Source organism: Saccostrea echinata, unplaced genomic scaffold (genome assembly GCF_033153115.1).
Source record: "Saccostrea echinata isolate AGI-Se365-2 ecotype Australia unplaced genomic scaffold, CSIRO_AGI_Sech_v1 ptg000029l, whole genome shotgun sequence".
Taxonomy (NCBI): Eukaryota; Metazoa; Mollusca; class Bivalvia; order Ostreida; family Ostreidae; genus Saccostrea; species Saccostrea echinata.
Window position 1 is genome coordinate 9,218,638 of NW_026889778.1, and position 22,923 is coordinate 9,241,560.

The 22,923-nt window shown below is 30.8% G+C and overlaps 1 protein-coding gene and 1 long non-coding RNA gene across 3 annotated transcripts in view; one reads left to right on the forward strand and one right to left on the reverse strand.

Annotated features, from left to right (window-relative positions):
* The first annotated feature begins 2,427 nt into the window (after positions 1-2,427).
* LOC133194460 (uncharacterized) lies at positions 2,428-3,244 on the forward strand. Its single transcript, XR_009722087.1, has 3 exons — positions 2,428-2,531; positions 2,737-2,805; positions 3,111-3,244. It is a non-coding gene; the product is annotated as an uncharacterized LOC133194460 (long non-coding RNA).
* Positions 3,245-16,218: 12,974 nt separating this feature from the next.
* Positions 16,219-22,923, reverse strand: part of LOC133195577 (protein Wnt-5b-like) — a 28,320-nt gene continuing 21,615 nt past the window's right edge. For both annotated transcript variants that reach the window (XM_061331463.1, XM_061331462.1), the window contains exon 5: positions 16,219-18,665. In XM_061331463.1, the coding sequence (XP_061187447.1) occupies positions 18,204-18,665 (462 nt within the window). In that variant the 3' untranslated portion in view covers positions 16,219-18,203. The remainder of the gene's footprint in view (positions 18,666-22,923) is intronic.

Consider the following 22,923-nt stretch of genomic DNA (forward strand, 5'->3'; position numbering starts at 1 on the left):
ACACGAATTTTACATGAATATATTAGATAGAGTAAGTTTGAAATCCTTTGTCAAAGAAAGATAAAGAGATTACTCTTCAATGGTTTTTTAATAAATATTTTTATTTATTTATATTTTTTATTAATTTTTTTATTTATTATCATTATTATTATTAATTTTATTATTATTAACTTCTATGAATTTAAAAATCGATGGGCCGATCAAGGAGGGAGAAACTCCATTTAATATCCTTGGACCTCATAACCCCTCCCTGAACAAGGAATACCCGAATATTTATCAGGAAATTTTCAAGACTTATCATATCTATATTATTATTATTATTATAATTAATATTATTATGTGGATTCTTAAACTTCATAAAAATCCTTACAAACAATGATATAATACCGGGTCCAGCAAATGCTTACCAAGCCCCTATTTTCAATCCTTACCAAATGTTAACTGCTTTTAAGGAGAAACTTAAGACGTACTGTCTTACAGCATACTCTAGAAGTTGTGTAAATCAGATGTGAATCCTCAAAAACTCCAAAGAACTTTTAGAAAATCTGAACTCACAAAATTTTTCAGTAGTCTACAACATCAAAACGTACGACTTTTCTACACTTTATACAACCATACCTCACGATATCTCACGATAAATTAAAAACTGGTCTTTTTGATATCATAGACAACTGCTTTTTCAGTAAAAACGGAATTCTGGAATTTTTACATCATCAAATCACTCTGATTCTACACACAAGACAGTATTCTGAAGTATTCTGAAGCTGATATTAAAAAGATGCTGGAGTTCCTCATTGAAAACATTTATGTAGTCTTCGCAGAACAAGTCTTCCAACAAAATGTTGGAATTCTAATAGGCACTAATAGTGCTGCAGCTCCTTTATTATCCGAACTGTTTTAATACTCACATGAAGCAGAATTCATTCAAAAACTTCTACATGAGAAAAAGATGACACTCGCCGTGTCCTTCAACATTCAGATCTATCGACGACGGTTTATCAATTAACAATTAACGTTATTTCAATTTATATATCGACTCTATTTATCCCAGGAACTTGAAATAAAAGAAAGACACCACAGAGTCTACCACATCTGCTTCATAATTGGATGTTTTACTGACTATAGACGACAAAGGCAGCCAACAACTAAATTGTATGACAAACGAGATGACTTCAGCTTTTCCAACGTCAACTTTCCTTATTTATGTACTGTAATATTCCGCTATCACCTGCATATGGTGTTTATTTCTCCCAACTTATTCGATACTCAAAAGCATGATCTGTGTACGATCAGTTTTTAAACCGAGGCAGGCTACTCACACATAAGTTGATGTAACAGAGATTTCAACAACCTCGTTTCAAGTCAGCATTCCATAAATTATATGGTCCTTATAATGAATTTATAAGCAAATATAACATATCAATGTGTCGTGTTTTGGCTGACGTGTTTCTTACCAATTGTCAGACCTTTGTTTTTATACTTAATATGACTACAGAATGTTCCGTCTACTTAAAGCTCACGGCGGGTGTGACCGGTCAACAGGAGATACTTACTCCTCCTACGCACCTGTTCCCACCTCTGGAATATCCAGGAGTCCGTGTTTATGCCCTATTCACAGATTTGTATTGTTTAAAGTATTTATAAGATCAATCACTGCAATATTCATCCATTCTCATTTATTTAACTTTAGATATAGATTGTTAAAACTGTCCTCTAGGATCGGGTTTCGACAAAAAGTGTTTTGCTATAATTGCATGGTTTTTTTATGTTTCAGCATTTGTCAAAACAGTTTAACCAGCGCAACTTCCTGTCCCTCAAAATCAGTACTGAAGTGCTCTGTAGAAACAACTGCTAAAGATACAGGTTTATATTTGTTTAAAGTGTTGTTAATTGCTGTTAATATTATAAATAATGATTTATTCATGAGAGACTTGAAAAGCAAACACATTTTTTATTGACATGGTATTAGGGATCAAATAAACAAAAAAGCTGTTTAAAACAATAAAATGGAAATTCTGCAAAGCTTTAAGGCTCCTAATAAACATATATCGGTATTCCTATTCTTAAGGACAGATGATCCAAACAAACTTTCATAAAACAATCTTGAAAATAGCAACTTAAGTCATGTTTATATTAGTAAAAGAATATGTTTAACCGCATAGATTTTAAAAAAATTATTCAAAGTTTCACAATCTAGGATTTAAAATGATTAGAAGGATGATTGCAGAAAGGTAGAATTTTGAACATCGTGGAAAGTTAACAATTTTTTAATGTTTTAGAAATTTATTATTTGCATCATTTACAACCAAAATAGGTCCAAAAATGTTTACCAATCCAGGCACCTATTTTTTTGTATCATCTGTCCTTAGATTTAAAGCAAATGATTGTATTACTTTTTATCTTAAATTTTCTTTTTATACATATAGATGGCAATGTTTTGTTGACCAATTTACAAGACCGACTAGAGCAAACACAATGCAGGCTGAAGACACAAAGTAATGGAAGTAGGACCATGGATTGCTTCACACTCAGTAATATCTTTGCTTTATGCTTTAACAGTAAATTCGGACTGTGAATTTCCAAGAAAGAATTTTCTGAAATAAAATGCAAAATTTCCCTGTAATCTTTCTTAAGATCCACAGAATTGTTTACCGACATACTCATAAGTATAGATTTGCGATTGTCCGTTGAATGAGTAACATTCAGTTCAAATTAACGTGCTGTAATTCTCTTTAGATGTCCCTTCTGTGTCAACATCAACTTCACCAAATTGTGTTGAAAGTTCACCACCACGGGTGGAAAATGGTAAAGGGATAATGATCATTCAGTATTTTACAATTATACTTATTGAAAATAAGAAGATACTTTGATACAATAGACATAAGGTTAACTTAAAAGGGATATATTTATGCCAGTAAAATACCTTTTTTTCCTCTCCTTTTTTTTATCCCTGCCTTATTGAACTGTTGCTTTTCTATATGAGCATTGGTTGGGGATATTTATTTTATTTCAATTCAAATGCATGTAACCTTATAAAGGAGATAGGACGGAATTAAAACAAATTAAAGAGACACGATCGTTATTATCAACATGCAATTTATTATTTTTAGAGAATAAAATAGAGAAGAAAACCACAGAAGTCTATCGTATTTCAATAGCTCTGGCAGGTTTTGGCGGGATTGTGTTTGGTGCTGCTGCAGCAATATTTACCATGTCTGCTGTAGCGAAAAGGAAGCAAATCAAAAAGAGGTTATCTTACAGATAATCATAATTTGTGATATACATGTATTATCTTTAGTTTTTAGTACATACACTTTGTATGTATAGCACAAACAGTATGTTCTACATTACTTGGGGAAAATATATATATGTTCATTAGTTTAAAATATTTTTTTATAAGGAAGGGGGCCTCCTTTATAAATGCTACGTACGAACATAGTGATTTTGTCATTCCCGCAACAGTGTCAACAGTGTCCGGAAACATAGTAACAGAACCAGATGTAGGTATACACTATATACATATTCTTCATATTTCTTTAGATCTGTTTCATATTTGGATGCTTTATTAGTCCCCTACCGGTGAAACCGGAGGGGACTATAGGTTTCCTCTGAGTCTGTCCGTCCGTCTGTCCGTCCGTCTGTCTGTCTCTCTGTCTGTCTGTCAGTCTGTACCACTTAGTTTTCTGCACTTTTTTCGTAAAAGCTTGCAGATATTGAGCTGATTTTTGGTATGTGAGTGTATCTTGATGAGTTACAGATCAAGTTTGCTTTTCGTTCCGCTTCATTGATTTTTGACGAAATTACGACCTCTTCAATTTTTATGGGTTTTCCTCATTTTTTTCTAAACGCTTGCAGATATTGAGCTGATTCTTGGTATGTGACTTTACCTTGATTACTTATAGATCAAGTTTGCATTTCGTTCCGCTTCAATGATTTTTGACGGAATTATGGCGTTTTCAATTTTTAACGGGAACCAGATTACACTTGCCGGTAGGGGACTAGTATTGCTAATGCAATACTCTCAGAATGCTTGTTTATGTAGTAATATTACATTACCTGCAAATGGTGTGAATGTTTCCCAATGTGAATGTTTCAAGAACATGCTCTGAGTACAATTAGCTTTTTTTTAAACCGAAGCAGGCTACTGACAAATAAATTATGTCACAGGGATTTCAACAACCTCGTTTAAAATCAGAATTTCGTAACTTTTATGGTAGATGTAATAACCTTGTTAGCGAATAGAACCTATCACTGGGTCATATTTTGACTGATATATTTCATACCAATTTTTAGCCCTTTGTTTTCGTAAATTTGAGATTATTTCGTCTACCTGATAAATACATAGGGCTCACGGCGGGTGTGAGCGGTGAATAGGGAATGTTTACTCCTCCTAGGCACCTGATCTCAACACTGGAATTTTGAGGGGTCCGTGTTTTATGCTTTGCTCACAGATTTGTGTTGTGTGTTGATTTTCTGAGATTGATAACAGTTCGTTATATTCGCCTTTTTCATTAAAACCTCTCTTTTCACCTTTCTTTGTTATCAATGAATATAGTTGAGGAATACATTATTATTTTTAGTCCATTCATTTTTTGCTCTTATTGTGAGGAAAAAGTGTTTGTTTTTCAAAAGACATAGGCCTAACATAGAATTTGTTTTTATATTTAATTATGTAATAGCATTATCTTTCAGCTTTTGATTGCGAATTGTCTCTATATATGAAATGCAGTGATACTGTGCATTCGAGTATTATTTCATATGTAAATTGTATACTGTAATTCATTAAAGGAAAACATAGCTAATTTACTATGATAATTATAAGGATGTCATAAGTAAATTATCATACTTGTGATTTATGTAGAACAGATTCAAGCTGAAGATCCCCATTGTGATACCTGCACTTCTTAAGAAATAATTAAGTATAATTATTGTTATTATCCTTGCCCTATTCGTCCGTCTGTCACATTACAATGTATCTTCTTCCTCAAACTCAACACTTTAAATGGAAGCAAATTCATCTATTGGAGCGTGATTGGTGGTGTCCTGTAGTTGTGCAATAAGGTTTTGGAATTTTCATAGGGGAGGCCATTCGGGAGCAAAATACATCTTCTACAATAAACGTGTTTCCATAATTCTCTTTTACATTTTACTCAGTAGCCAATAATCTTTTAGAAAATTGTTGGCACTGTCATATTATTTTAGAAATTTATGGTCGTTTATTTTTCTTGATGAGATATTGATCTTTCCTTGTCCTGCCTCAGAAAAATATTAAGAATCTTTTTAACACCACATACATGTATTAGTAATTATTGATCGTTTGTCAACAGTATAATTACTGACGTTTTTTTCTCGTAAACTTCTATCACACAGCCTCATCGGTTACGGAACGGCAATGAACCCACGAACGAAAAGGGAAGTCATCTTCCCGGAAAAATACAATAAAACAACTTCCGTAGTGAACCATCAAATACAAAAGGTCCTTAACTTACAAGAGTTACTGACAAGAAATGCAGAGGTAACCAGAGAATAACTAAAGAAGAAACAATTAAAAATCAACTCCAGAGGTCGCTGCAAAGGAGAAAAGAAATTGGGAACAATTAAATAATTGCACTAGGGTACTATTTTTGCTTTAAAAACATTGTTGTGATTCAGCAATGAGTGTGCATGTATGATATATATACGTATACTAGATTTACGGTGTATCTCAAGTGTTTTGTACATCAAAGGTTAATTTCCAAATCACATTGAAGAAAAATGTTGTTCGAATTAAGTACGTAACTTGAACTGTTTTGTTTGTTTGTTTGTTTGTTTGTTTGTTTGTTTTTTGTTTGTTTGTTTTTTTTTTTTTTTTTTTTTTTTTTTTTTTTTTTTTTGATTTATTTTAATCATTTTACATTGGCATTACTGATACAGTAAATAAATTATTACAATTAAGAAATGTGTTAAATGTCTAGAATATAATTAAGATTATTAATTCCGAGGGAAGGGGATTATTTTTCCAAGTATATGACCAAATTATTTGATGACAGTGTACCAATTGAAAAGTATGTATTAATGTACTCAATTATATCCTAGGATTCTTCTGACGGTTTCTGATATATACTTTGAACCGCATGTGTTCTTCAAAGTAACATTTATGCATGAATCTGTAATCAAATTAAAAACAATGTAATGCGGATTTGATGAAGAAACACCATTTGAACTTCAAATTGAATGGGTTTTTTTCAAGAAAGTAAAATAGCTCCTCGCGTGTTAACACTAGATTTTCTACCTTTCATTACATACATGTTACATCTTTGTTAAAAAAGAATTCCGAGAGTATTGCATAAGCAATACTAGTCCCCTACAGGCAAGTGAAATATCTGGTTTCCTATAGACATTAAGGATAAATAACGCAAAGATACTTTTTTTCAGAAATCAGCAATATATCTATTAGATTTTTCTTTCATAAATTAGATAATCTAAATAATAAAGTTTTGTAAGATTTTTTAATAATGTCAAAAAATTATATAGATTTATATAGTAAATGGCACAAAGTGGTATATTTGAAAACCAAAGAAATTTTTTAATCTGTAATTTGACAAACTATATACACTCCAAACATGAAACAGTTCTCTGTGGCATACTAGTATTACGATTAATGTATAGCCCAATTTTCAATATCATTGGGTAATGTGATTAAAATACTTTACTGCCTTTGAAGTTAGTACCTCAGTTTTTATGCTCTGTTTATAAATTTGTATTGTTTATTCATTTTTTGAGATTGATCACTATTTGTTATCTTCACCTATTTCATCTGAAGTGAGTGACAGTTACATCTCTTACAAAAGAAGTTAAATTTAGCAACGGGTGAGCTTTGTTCAGGAGAGATTTTCAATATGTAGAATAGCGATATCTCTCTCTATCAACTAATTTATATCTGACTGTTGACCCTGACTTTTACTGTGTTTTGATGTTCGTATTAAGACCAAGAATCTTATCTTTTTATATTCAGAAGGTTTCCGGAGACGACACTTTCTTGTAATGCATAATTATGATGTGTTTCCGGTTTACTATTTGATATTATAATTCCATAATTTTCGTAATATGAATTTAAACTCTACGAATTCTTTTCAATGAGACTGATCACTTTCCTACTATTAAGAGATGTGTTTTATAGAAGTCTAGGATGTACAATGATTCATTTTTAAATATCGACAAACTCTTACATTGTAGAATTCCGAAATTTTGGTAAGAGTTATAGCTCTTTGTTGTGTTTTGTCGTGATATTTTATCATACTTTAAAGGTGCTTGGACACAGATTTGAAGTTAATATTTTCTCAAATTTTCTGTATAATTTCATGACTTATATGTTGCTATAGCATTTCATACTAAAATATAATAAAAATCTTATTTCATCTCGAAGTTATTGAAACTTCAAATTTCTGGACGCGTTTGATTGACAAATCCTTGCACTTTCACTAATTTTAATTTTATTCTTAATACTGAAGAATAGTGACAATTTTGTTGTGTATTAATGAAAAATATTAAAACTATAATCCAGAAAATTCAGAGTAGAAATGTTCGAAAGCAATTCCCCACTCACAGTATTGTCAGTCCGTGCTCAGTGGTGTGTGCAGACTATAACAATTGAACACACTCGATGAATCGTAAACATTAACAATAACAGAGCTCGTGCCCTGTTAACAAAAACAGTTTACGTTTCACGGGTGTATTCAATTTGTTAAACTCTGTATACAACACTGAGCACGGACTGGCGTTATTAGTGAGGGGGTTTGCTTTCGCACATTTCTACTCCGAATTTTCTGGATTATAGATGTAATATTTTTCATTAATACACAACAAAATCGCTTCTTTTCTTAAATATTAAGGATAAAGATAAAATTTGTGAAAGTGCAAGGATGTGTTAATCAAACGCGTCCAGGAATTCGTAGTTCCAATAATTTCCAGATAAAATAAGTTTTTTTATTATATTTTCGTGTGAAATGCTATTGCAATATGTAAGTCGTAATATTATACAGAAAATTGGAGAAAAATATTAACTTCAAATCTGTGTCTAAGCACCTTTAATCAGAATATTTGTTGAATATTCCATATCCTCATTTTGAATAATATTACCATAAATGTATCATTTTTACCCTATTTCAATTTAAAATGTCTCTTTTATATATCTATTCCTTTCTCCCAATTAAGAGTTTTATTGAAGGGAAATTCATTATTACTACCTCATAAAATAGATTTTTTAAAGTGTGATTTTCACTAGAATAAAATATATGACATTCTGTGAATACTATATAAAATATAGAATGATGTGATTTATGTTTAGAACCATTTTTAAAACAGACACGTAGTATCAGGAGGGGGATAGGGTTATGAGTTAGGGATAAGGTTAGGCCTAACCCTAACCCTTTTAGACATTTTTTATTGGAGCTTGAGTATGAAAATGTTCATTGAAAGGCTGTTTGCCCACCCCCACCCCCCACCCCCCACCCTACACAGCATAGTCAAATTCTTCCATGGTAATGTATTTTAAAATTATTCCTTTTCGAAAAAGGCTGGATCCTACCCCACCCACCCCCACCCTTACGAAATAGGAAATTTTGTGTTTAGGAAAATTTTTCCATATTCAAATGTATATTGAAGTGTACATTCCTTCGGGAACAAAAATATAAAATGTAATCATGTCATTATAAATACAAATGTATATTTTCAAATGCATTGAAATATTAGCTTTTAGCATAATTTTAGCCCAAAATAGAGATTTCATCAACTATTGACAAGCTACCTTCTGAGCCACACCAATATACCTCTCCAAAATACAAAATTTTGTCGAAAACCGAAGTAACTGTCAGAAGAAACGTGTAATGTTTCATTCATAATTTATGATATTTAATTAAATTCTGACACCTGTTTAATCCGGCGTGGTTCTTCTATAACAGTGCAGAATTTAACTTCAATTGTGAATATTTCTGCTCTGTCTATCTTCAATTGTGCAGAAGATTTATGAACTCAGTACTTTGAAAGCATACATGATCAATTATCCATTTTAAACAACCTTACACACAATGAACACTTCATGAAGCTATGATAGACCATATACATATATTAACCTGATTTGATATCCCCACGTCATACGGGTACCCGTAAATTAGGGGGACGTGATTTAGACTTTATTGCCCGTAGACAAATTAACACAATGAAATTGACAATGCACCTTAGATTTTATATCAGTAAATCATAATTTTGTCTTTTATGTAAGTGAAATTCTTCGCCATTGAAGGCATTTTTACCAACAATTAATACCTAGTTAAATAATATTTTTCCTGCACTTATATATTATCCTAAATATTTTTTATTTTATAATAGAATGATGCTATAAATAGTTTTCTGGTTTAGAAATCTTTTATCACATGTCTGTCCTTTTTTTTCACTACTGTCAATGATTCTTCTACCCTTGAGTGTTTACAAGGATCCTATGAAAATACATGGATTTCTATATTGCGTAAAATTGAGAAATTGCTCTCTATATTTCTTTTTCTTCCTTTTGAGTTTGGCTTGATAATTACAGTTAGTTGATAATTACAAAAGCAGATTATGCGAACTTCTCATCAAAGAAGTTAAATATAACTGTTGTAAATCGAATATATTGAAAATATATGTATCTGAGAAGACTGTTTTGTTTTTTTTTTAATTGCAAACATCTATAAGCTATCTATTTTCCATATTTTAAATGCTGTACAACTGCTTTTCCAATGTCTATTTCATGTAAACATACATGTACCTAACAAAAATACTTTCGTAAATTCTAGTTTTATAACCACACTTTATAAAAGTTACTATAGTATTTTTTGTTGGGAATGCACCGATACACGTTACTTTAAGTGGTTTAGAGTGAATGAAGTATCATTGCTTTAAAAAAAAAACAAAATAAAAGGCTATGGTAATTGATAACATAATTATTGGTTTATTCTAGCAGACTTACATTATTTGCAGTCTTATTGTGACATTTTTTTGAAACAAATAATTATATGCAATTCTCTATCACTTCCATAAAAAATAAAATACTATATCATTTTTGGGCTAATGAAACAGTAGTATACCTTGTCCTTTCTTATTCTGTAAATATACATGCAAGTAATAAGTAATGTTACTGGTACCTTTTCTATTAAAAAAAAAATCATTTATGAATTTGAATGGAGTGCAATGCATTTTTGTTGGGAAACTGAAATAAAACTGATAGTGTCTTCAGTATATTCAAAGATAATTATTCTGTTATAATTTTAAATTTAAATAGTATCCAGTTTTGAATTTTTATATTCTCGTTGATATTCTGTGTTCTTTTGTGATTTCTCTATTCAGTTTGTACATATATTTTGCAATCCTCATTAAACAAAACACATATAATATATCGTGACTTCATTGCCTGTAGACAAGGGTACCACAAAAGAAAGATCAACTGCCATCTTTACCGGAAGTCATATACCACCCATGCTTATGCCGGAACATGTTCAGATGGACCACGATAAACCTCAGATAAACACGGGTGGGCAGTAAATTCCCGTAAGACATTACACCAAGTCAAGTCAGATCAAAGAAAGAGCATGTTGTTCTGTCAGAAGGCGATGCTTGTTACCTTGTTCATGATTCTGAGAAGGAAACTGTTCTCTTCCTTGTAATATTATCCAAAGAGGAGTGTAAAAGAGACAAATTTATTTCTTTTAGATGTAAAGTACTAGAATCTTTCCATCAACTCACCCAATCTTTTATTTTAACATTGTACAAAATTTATGTCTGTTTGAATATATCAATAAAACATAAGAATTATATTACAATGAAAAATACATTAATTGAGTTTTACTTTAAATAGTCAATGTAATTAATTTTCAATACATTATACAACCATTCCATATGCAAAACTTAAAATCAGGCTATTTGACTTCAAAGACAACTGATTTTTTTTAAATAAAAAATAGAACGGACATTTACATGTCTCTACAAAATCACATTTATTTAGTAAGAATCATTCCGATTCTACACACAAGTACTCTGAAGTTTAAACACGATGCTTGAGTCCTTTATTGAAAATATCTCTCTAGTCTTTAGAGACCAGGCCTTTCAACAGTCTCTTGGAATTCCCATGGATACTAATTGTGTCCCTTTATCAGCAGGCGACGGCATTTTATCAATTAACAATACTCATTTTTATTCACATTCTGATTTGATATTTCCAAATAAACTCGAAATAAATGGCCAAAAAGTCTTATGCATCTGCATTATATTTGGTTATTAAACAATAAAAGATATTAATGACTGTTTAACAATTACACTCTATGATAAACGTTATGACTTTAACTTTTCTAACGTCGGCTTCCCTTATATGTATAAAATTGTGTACGGATCACTCTTTTTATCCGATTAAGAAAAAAAAGGTTTGTGACCTATCAATAGGGAATGCTAACCTCTCAATGGCACCTGATCCCTCCTCTGATGTTTTCAGGGGTCTGTGTTTGCTCTGCTCTCCATTTTTTTTTTGTTTAATTAGATTTTTGAGCAAGATTATTATTCGTTATCTTTACATTCCTTTCAATCCTGTGCATTTTATTGATTCAAAAACAAATATCTTTAGCATATAATCAATTTTTAATACTGTGCATTTTATAGATTTAAAAAGAAATATTTTGAGCAGTGTGAGAAACTGAGGCAACTGACAAAAATCTTTTCCAAACATTTGTTTAAATATCAAGAAACATATGCTCCGAATGTCGTTCTTCGATTTTTTTTATATTTTGCATTTTATAACGTTAAAAATGCTCAATGATCAAACAAAAGTTTGAAACTGGTAACGTATCTGGAATTTTTACAGTTTCAACGAGCATACAAAAATTCACTTTTAACTATGCGATTTCAAAACATATATTTGTTTACCATTCGAAATACTTGTATTTACAAAGTGTAGCGATGCAACATACATAAAATTCTTTTTATCAAAGAACAACACACACCCTTGACGGTTGAGTGTAAATATCTTGAACAATGTGTACCTTTATGTATTTGCTTGTTTTATTTTTTTTTTTCGAAAAAAGGACTTTCCTATGATCCGTACTGCATTTTTTACTGCATATTTCACACGACTTGAGATAAACAGTTGTTTCTGTCTCATCTTCTCGTCAAATTGTGCAAGACAGTGCATCTCCTTGTAATAAACAGCTGTTTGCAAGTTGTACATAATGTACTAGGAAGGATTTCGAGAATATTAAATTGAAAATTATTGCATAGGCAATACGTACTCGTATTCAAAAGAAAGTTTTGTCCAAATGTACTGTTTTTGAACCATTTATATATCACTACCCCTTCTAAAGTCATGAAGATTTGTTTTAATTAAGATAATCGTAACAATACTCATTAATTTTTAAAGTAAATGGCGAGGACTCGGCAGAAAAGTTGTTTTGATGATTATGAATTAATTGACTCTTCTCGAACTGAATAAATTTACTGGTTGTTGAAGCTTTTTTACTCCTTTTTAACAAAATTTTGTCTTCCAGTACTTTCCTCCAGAGAGAAAAAAAAAATAATCAAAATTAATGTAAATCATCGATGCTGCGTAACAAAATTTAACAAGTAAACTATATGTACATGCAAAGTTAATTGTGAACAAGAAATCTGATTCTGTAAAGAGGTAAATACTGATAAAACTGCAGCGTGGTCTCTGCATGGAATTAATATTCTCTTCGTAAAAACTCAGTTGCTGTCTCTCGGGGGAACGTTCTCTTGTTTTTTTACTCCTACGTCTTGATTATGATCAACCCTCTCATACGTTTAATGATGCAATCCTTCACTTCTGACTAAGTACATAGAAATATTGTCCTCGTTATATTAAGTGAAAACATCGTAACCATTCACGGGAACCAAAGTAAAAATTCATCAGAAAACACACAGTTGGATTTCATTATTTTAAGGCAAAATATTCGAATCTTTCGAAAACCATCTTTACAACGATGTTCGTGAAGAGATGCTCGTACAGTGTACACCTTCAAATATATTTTCAGGGAATATTTCATTATATACATGTACATTCTGCTGCAGTGTCCATGATTCAAACTTGTACACATATTTCATTTTAAATTTCTGGTTCTGTAATATAATTCCGGAATACAAAAGTTTATATCAGTTGCTGTGATTTTTTTTTTAAAAATTAAACCTGGATTTATTGAACTATCGACGTTATGTACCTGATATAATGTATGGATAATGTGGGGGTTTTTTTCCGCTTATAATTCTCGTTGCAATATTCGTTTATAAGGTATACTTACATGTACACAGTCCTATTGCACGCAGAAATCACAATAAAAAGGAGTTAAAAAAATTTTTACAGTTGATAAACTAGGTTAACTAAAACTTAACATTTTTTAATCAACAATTTAACATTTCTAAACCATACTCAGTCTACTATTAATAGTATGATTATTAATTTGAAAAGTTTAAATAGCTATTATGCATATTTTAATTTACATATGTAAAATATAGTACATTGTAAATGTATATTTTAAATAAAGGTTCACAATTGGGTAAACTATGAATAATTATATAGTTCTTAATTTCAATAAATAAATATTACAAATATGAATTTATATTTATCAACAAAAACTATCATGATTATTTTTCATTCACAGCTAGATAAACTTGGTTTAGCATGCGTAAACTATATTATTTACAAATGTTAGATATAGTTAACAAATGAAAAATAAAGTTAACCAATCGTAACCTACTAGTATAGTATACTCTTTGCAATCAGGAGTTACAATTGATTAATCTTAGGCTAGTTTTTCAGCTATAAAACTACAATGTATAAAACTAGCTTATTTTTGTGAATTGGTGTGTCATATTCCTACACATCAATCTATACTATAGCCTCTGGGTGTTACACTCAAACATATATAGTGGTGTTCAGATGGTATTAATTACTTAGTCTATATGATTCATCTCATACTGGGATACTTAGTGTGATGAAGTTGTAGAATAAAATAGGCCAGTGGTCTAGTTTCAAAGACTGAGTTTCTGACTCATGAAAAACCAATTTATATGCTATTCACGGCGTACAGTAAGGGGACGATGTCATCAAAATCGATATACATGTAAGAAAACATGGTTATCAAGGGTGCCAGCTGGGAATTTTTGTGTAAAAACTAAAAGAGAAAATTATACTAGTATTTTAATACCATGTGTAATCTACATTGACTTTTAAACATAGGCAAAGTACCCTCTAGGTATTATATAGGGACCGTCTCAATGTACAGTTACATTAACCATAGAATTTTGCATAGGAAAATGTAAGTTTTGTGTACATGTATGAAGTAAATCATAAATACTAGTGTACCATAAGAGCTTTTTTTCTCAATTGTAATTCCACAGTGTACATTGTACATTATACGCATAGGCGTCGAAACCGTAAACCAATTCTTTACAAAGAATTGGTACTGAAAGAAATTCGAACCCCCCCCCCCCCAAACTAAATAGGATTTTCGGGTTTGGAAGATTTTCAATTTTCTTTTTTTTTTTTGGGGGGGGGGGGGGTGTCAAGTTTTTTTCGGGTTTGAATTTTTTCTCTTTCAATTAGCCTCCCCCCTTTCAATTTGCTTCTGACGCCTATGATAAGTAAGAAGGTCAAAATTCTACTGTCTGGTTTTTTAAAGGAACCATCTCAAAATATAAAAAATTACGAAATTTTCCTATTTTTATGGCCAGGAGCTACTACAAAAGATTATGGATACAAAGGATTCATACTGAAAAAACAAAAATGCCTACGTTTAAAATTTCAAAAAGCATATATTTCATCCTTTGTAGTTTTGATTATAAAACCTTCCTCAAAAGAGATCATTTTGCCAGAATGTCATGAACACAAAGACAACGTCTATCTATATATACCTATCAATCAAAAAATCGTTAAAAAATAAAGATCTCAATTATAGTTTACCGTCTGTTTCATGGTTAAGTCTGTTAAATTTGTTAAGTGATGTTATAATAATTTCTTTAAAATTGTACATAGTCTGTATTTCACTAAACTGAGCGAAATATTGCGCAATGAAAACAAAGTCGGTCCCCTTAAATAACCTTGCACATTTTTTTTCCCGAATAAAATCTTCAGCCTTTGATACAAATTACACAAGTAAATTAAAATGTTAATTGTTGCTTAATATATTTACTCATAAATATAATAGAATAATATACTAGGGGGAGGGAGGTAATTATCATGATGTAAATTTTTAATTAATTTACTAGGGTTGTCATGTAATTGTCATATTGTAATTTTTGTATTTACTACCACCCGGTAAATTCAAAAATTACAATATGACATTATATAACCATAGGAAACGAAAGAAATGACTCGAACTATTATTGAAATGGTAAACCTCTCGACTGTGAATATATCCGCTTATACAGTATGCTTCAAAATGCATTGGCTATACAAATTTATTTTGAAAACCCTTAAACACCTAAAATGTAAATGAAAGATAAAAACATATCAATTTCCCTTGCGTAATCTATTTAATTTATGAAGCCCTTTTTCTGGTACATTGTATTGTCTAAGATTTTTTTTCGAAGACACGTGTTGATCATATTCAAGAAAGACAATGACATACTATTCACTTCTTAGTAGGGTAACAGGGTATACAGGGCGTGGATTCAAAATGTCTGACAGACTTTTTTTCTCAGTAAATCTTAGTTTACAGTAATATGTTATCTTTAGTATCCTTGTATGCACGCAAAGATACATACATACATACATACATATATATATATATATATATATATATATATATATATATATATATATATATATATATATATATATATATATATATATATATATATATATATATATATATATATATATATATATATATATATAAACTAATTATTTTTCTAACTAACAGTTATTCAATATTTAACTAAATTTAACAAATGCACCTTGATCTTTGGAGAAAACGTTTATAACTGTTGTTCAATATATACTCTTTAATTTAAAAATCTTGTTCTCAAGAACAGAAAAGCCATGTATAGTCATATTACTAAGGAAACATCCTCAGGTAGTGTAGATTCAAGCTTGTTTAAATCTTGACCCTCACCCCCACGCGATAGGGAGGGACCACAGTGGGGGAAATTTACATATAACACCATAAAGTCTGTGTAACAAATGTGAAAAACATTTATTTCCAATTTTATATCAAAAAATACCCTGTATGTTAAACTTACAGTGCTTATATTACTAGTATACAAATATGAGGATGAACAGTGCATATAAAAATGCTCAATTAAAACAGAGATTTGATAATGAAATACAAACATATAAAACATAATTGATAATTCCAAAGAATAGAAAAATATATCTAAATATAATAATTTAAAAGATGGCAAAGGTTGCCTACATTTTTCTTGATTTTAGCACTGAGGGTACAAAATGCAGACCAAGATTAATTATGGCCAATTCTTAGATCTTGGATGGAAGTTGACAATTAAGTGAGTTATTTTAAATAAAATATTAGAAATTAAAATTATTTTTAAAGAAAATTGAGAGTGTTCATTTATGTTTTTTGGAATCTAATCTGAAAATTCATTTGATTATTTTTAAAATCCATTCAATAAAAAGTTAGAGCTTGAATTGTAAAAACCTGTACAACATCATATTTATCTTTATGTATATAAATGTCAGGTTCATCAAAATTGTATCAATCCTGTATACATAAAAAAACTGCAAAAGAACATTATCAAATAAACATCTAGTAACCGTTAGACACGTGATATGCTTGTATAATTCTTAACCTTCTGTAAACTTGTCTCATATCACTTTAATAGTAATCATAGAGAGGCGATTAAACACGTCAGTACGACACATTATACGTACAAACTGATAAGATTAAGTCGATTTTCCACTTATGTTAAAAATCAAGTTCGATGACCTTTTCCTGAACTCTATATCTGATATTTAAATGAAATAAATCATCATAATTCATTTGAGTTATGGCAGAATTACTGACATATATTACAGAGATGTAAATGAAAAAAATTAAGAATCTTAGGAATTCCTCGTTTTTTGAAAGGGGAGATAAAGATTTTTTTTCAGCATTGTTCAACAATTTACAACACAAAAATAATTGTTAGTTAGTATGTTCTTGATACCTGGCTTTCCTGTAAATGAATGATCATTTTCCATCATTTGAAAAAAGTTTTTTTTCTATAAATGTCACAATTCTTTAAACAGAAAACGATCATCAATTATATTTAAATGAATAAATTAAGGATTCATGAGTGATGATGACCATAAGTTAGGAGCACAATGGAAACAGGTGTTAAAAAATTTTCAAAATATTTACACTTTACGTTTTATAAAAAGGAAGAAAAGAACAGGGCACATGACTTAACAAATGACAAAAAATACGTGTTGCCCTGAATCTATGTACAACTATGTGCAATGCTTTAGAATGAATAAAATGCATGATTGTAATTATATGATTTTAATTCCACACAGTTGCGTATTCAAATAAATAAATGTGTGTGCTTCTTAGGTTTTCAGATAGACCTTAGAATTTCTACATGTACAAATCAAACAAAACGACCCTTACTTCCTCCATATAAACCTTTATGATTTTCAGTAATATTCTACCTTTCTCCGGTAATGTTTCTATATAACTTCTTTTTTTTTGTCTTCTCCAGTTCGATAAAGGATATTGTATTAATGTTTCTGAGACTCGTTACCTAATATCTATACAAACATGATGAAAAATGAATTGATATGAATAACATTCTATTTTCGTAAAATAAATCAACAAGTACTTGCAATAAATACAAGTGTTTATGATAAAATCAGTATATTGAAGAGACGATCTGTCATTGGTCAACTACAGCAGTAACAAATGTTCTGGCAGCCAATCGGAGTGCTCGACACATTTTTCAAATGCACGAAACAGTTTGCACTATGAACCACGAGTCAGTGATTTTTTTTCTCCTCTGTTTCACAGTATATCCCATCATATCTCATTGATAAAGTCGTATTAGCACTTTATAAATGGGCGGAATAAAAAAGCGTTATTTCACAGAGAAGTTTCTATCTCCGTAATGGGGTGGCAAGTATTTGCTTACGCAAGGTCTGACCTCACTTAACGGCAAAGGAGATTTATCCCATTCCGAGAAATATAATAGTTCCTCGTTCACTTGCAGATATACACATCTTCAATTCGTTCACATGTCTGGCACTCAACATAACAACACCACTTAAATTTACACTTGCATCGTTCAACCACTTTCCGTTTAAAAGTGTTATATCCGCGCCCACAGCACAGAAGATTACAACCGTCCATTCCGCTAGACGTTTTACTACACTCCCTCCCTACTGTACCACGTGACCCTGTTTCTGGGTTGGCGTTACAGTAGTCTGGGGAATTCTCAAAGTACACAAGGTCCTCCGACGTGGGTTTATTGAATTTCTTGTTCCTACGAATGAGTTTTGTTCCCCGTTTGTTGAATCTGACCTCCACGGCGCCATCATAGCGCTCCTTCAGCCTATCCCCCACATCTCGGAAGGCAGGTAACTGCTGCCAACACGTCCTTAAACTGCACGAGCCGGAAACTCCATGACACTTACAGGCCACCATAGCGTAATTATACACCGCCTGTAAAAAAGGAGATTGATTAACGTGTTGTTAAGCGATTCACTTACATTAAGATGGACAGAATAAAGTTTGTGAAAATAATAAAAAGACCTCCGACCCATCCCCCTTAATTGGGATTTTATTGTCATTTCAAAATTATAGGAACGTGCTCTGTAGCAGATATATTGACTAGATTGAAGCATTGTCCATATCAAAGGGTGTTCGAAAATAGTTATTGCATTATGCTACTGTATAAGGAAATATAGAAGATAGGGCAGCTGTTTATATCGATGAATGAATTCTTGTTTGTTTTATTCCGGCATACCTGCAAAATAAGGTGAAATGACAGTTCGGAGTTAATTTTTATATCAACAAAATTCTCTATTGTCCCTGTGCTAATTGTCACGAGGCATTGCACAGATTACCAAACCGAAATGTTTGGTGAAGTAAATCGTAGCTTTGAATAAAAGGGGTGCAGTTCGATGTGATCTAAACATTCAAGTATTCAATACCTAAACTTCTGTAGCCCTTTTCACAAAAATTCTTACGAGTAAGATTAAAATTTTACAACTCTGTAATTTCTTTGTTTAATAAAGAAAATTATTTTTTCAGAAGAATAATTCTCACTCAATATACTGTAATGTAATAGAAATATAAGATTTTTTGTAACATACTTCAATTTAGGTACATACAGAAGAATTGGAAAATTTTAATCTTAGTCGTAAGATTTTTTGTGAAAAGGGTTACTGATTACTTTAGCAAACACTCGCTCCACTAAGGTAATGCATCGGAAAATACAGAGAGAGAAAAAAATCTCAACTATGTGTTTATAATCAAATAAACATGTCATTCCCTTATCGCATAGATTTCATAATTCTATATATTTTTGACATCCGTGTAAATATATCTATATGATAGACATTTACAACTTCCGCTTTATTTTTGGAGATTTCACAAGCAAGGTTATGGGAGATTCTTGAGTTTGTAATGAATTCAATATGCAGATATGTTACAAAGTTTTTAAACAATCTTCACTATATGCGTCAACAGAAGTATTTTCCGATTTGACGGAATTAGAAAAGCGCAACATCGAACTCCCTCTATTTCTCTTTTTAAAAAAATGACTTAAGGTGCGAGTACCATACTTGAAGACATAATGAGGTGTTATGTATTCTCTTCCGACATCTTAATTCCAAAAAATGCGCTAAATGACCTTATATCGTTAATCTGTATTATTAATGACCTTTTATCGTTAATCTGTATTATTAATGACCTTATATCGTTAATCTGTATTATTAATGACCTTATATCGTTAATCTGTATTATTAATGACCTTATATCGTTAATCCTTATTATTAATGACCTTATATCGTTAATCCTTATTATTAATGACCTTATATCGTTAATCTGTATTATTAATGACCTTTTATCGTTAATCTGTATTATTAATGACCTTATATCGTTAATCTGTATTATTAATGACCTTATATCGTTAATCTGTATTATTAATGACCTTATATCGTTAATCTGTATTATTAATGACCTTATATCGTTAATCCTTATTATTAATGACCTTATATCGTTAATCCTTATTATTAATGACCTTATATCGTTAATCTGTATTATTAATGACCTTATCTGTATTATTAATGACCTTATATCGTTAATCTGTATTATTAATGACCTTATATCGTTAATCTGTATTATTAATGACCTTATATCGTTAATCTGTATTATTAATGACCTTAAGCTTATATCGTTAATCCTTATTATTAATGACCTTATATCGTTAATCTGTATTATTAATGACCTTATATCGTTAATCCGTATTATTAATGCAATTTTCAAACCATGTTCTTGAGATGACTTGCACTTAAATTCTTTGTGGGGAAAAGTACAGAAATTCTTGCAGCGATGAATGACGTATTTGCTCGTTATTTGCCTCGACACCCTTCTAGTCTAATAGCAGAAAACTTTTCGTTTATCTTCATAAAAGTTATTGTTTTTATTGATGATTTGTTGTTATTTTTTTTCTTACCTTTTTTGTAACAGTTTGAAGCAGTCGGTTTGCATTTACAGGTATATTAGATTTAAAAAAAAATTAGTTACTGTCACAAACCAGATAATATTTAATCACATTGAATACTTTTGTTTGATGAAAAAAGAATACGAGATATGAGAATGTCTCTATAATTCTACCGATGGCAGAACTTGACACATCTGGTGTCAGACAAAACCATAATTCCTGTAGCAATCAGAAAAACATCGATCTTTACTACAGACATGATTTATTGCCGAATTTCCTCCTAAAACCCCGATATGACAGCTCTCCATCAAACTACACAGATCGAATACATTACATACTCAACATTTAGCAAGGTAAACGCTGATTAACTGATAACTTTCTGTCTTTAGCTAACACCTGTGCTCTGGGATTTCAGTGTGTTTTTTTTAAATGTTTAAGTGAAAGCGATTCGTCAAATTTGACAAATCTTTCAAGAATCTTAAAAGTCTCGTGTTTATAACCGCCTTTTCATTATCACCGGTTGGTATTTTCCCTAGGCATTTTATTTCTCAAGGACTCGTTCAATGTAAATTCAACTGACGTGAGAGAATTTCTCTTAATTTGGGGTTAAATTCGAATATTTAGTAATTAACGACTACCTGTCTGATTTTTTTTTCAAAGATGAAAATATAAATCGGTATATTTCTAATTTACTGAGATGATAAGAATAAAATCCCCCTCCCCCTTTTTTTCACTAAAACACATATTTGAGTTCAGAGAAATCTGTATTTTATTACCTTTTCTTATTTTATATGAAGTGTAATTGATTTCAAGTATTCATGTATAATTTCTCTACTGCTTCTTCACACGAATCGCTTGGTCTACTACCCCAAGTAATTAGATGGGACGGCATTTACAACTTTTATGATATTCTCCAATTATAAACTTAAAACGGACACATTAAGATATTTTATGAATGATCAAAGTTCTGCCTTTCTTTGACTTTCATCTCATCACCGATTAACTTTCCCTATTCAATTTAAAAGCTCACAAACTGGGTACTACTTTTTTCTCATACGAAAATAAGGCTAGGAAATACATGTATGTTGAAAAGAATTTGAAAATAAAAATCTGCCATTCAGTTTTATTTTGACCGAAGGCTTTGAAGTCTGTGATCAATAATCAATCAAAAGAAAATAAATACATTCCCTAGAACATGAATACTTAATTACTGCTTATTTGAACAAAAAAATAAGTCCCTGTTTTTGATAAATTTAGTTGGCAATCAAATCGGTTATCGATTTTAAATATGAAATAAATCCCTGAGGAAAAATCTTTTATCTGTTACGTAGCTTAAAGCAAAATAAATTTAATAAAAAGTAAATTTTAAAATCTTGCACAAAGTTGTTCAATTTTGTATACGTTCAGATACCTAAACTCGATTGATTGCACAGTACTTGTAACATATCCAATTTTAGCAATTTTTCCTTATTTCATATAATTATTCTCTTGAGTGTGGAGACAGGATCTTCTTCAATCTACTTCTATGAAACGTTTTTTCACATACATTCATGTAAAATTCTGATTGATATCTATTATTTATCATCATAACTCCCTACTTATTCAATTCACACAAAATCTGTATTTAAAGTATTATCCATATTTTGTCTGTTGCCTCAAATTTCAATATTTATGTCACACTTGCTTTTCAGAACCTCGACATATAACGCTGGCGAAATTTGAGCGACCATTGCTTTTCCCTTGTGTGATAACATTTTTAGCATTTTTTATCTCTTCGTTGATCAGAAACCTTCAAATGACAGCGATGTCTGACAGTATATCTTAACTTATCATCTCAAAATTAAGTGCTGTCATCGGACAGAACCTTGTCTGACAATAACTACCACAAATACCCTGTATCCCCCGTCTGTCTTTTAGCCACGCAGCGAAGAGCACTCCCCATATTGCAATATACATGATATAGTCCTGTAGTAAATAACGCCCTATGCCAACACACTTCGCAGTAAATGAAATTTTGTATATTTTATGTTCGAAGCACGTTTTCTTTCCTAAACTGCACGCCAATCTGTTTTTAAGTATTTCCGTGTGTTTAAATGTACATTAAGGATTCAATGTTTCTCGAAAAAATAACAAGTTTTCATTAAAATGTCGTTTGAATTGGAAATAGCTATATCTATTTCCTCGCTTTCCGCCCAGATCGGAAAATTTATTTGCTCTAGTTTAAGCAATTAACAGTTAAGGCAGTCTTGACAA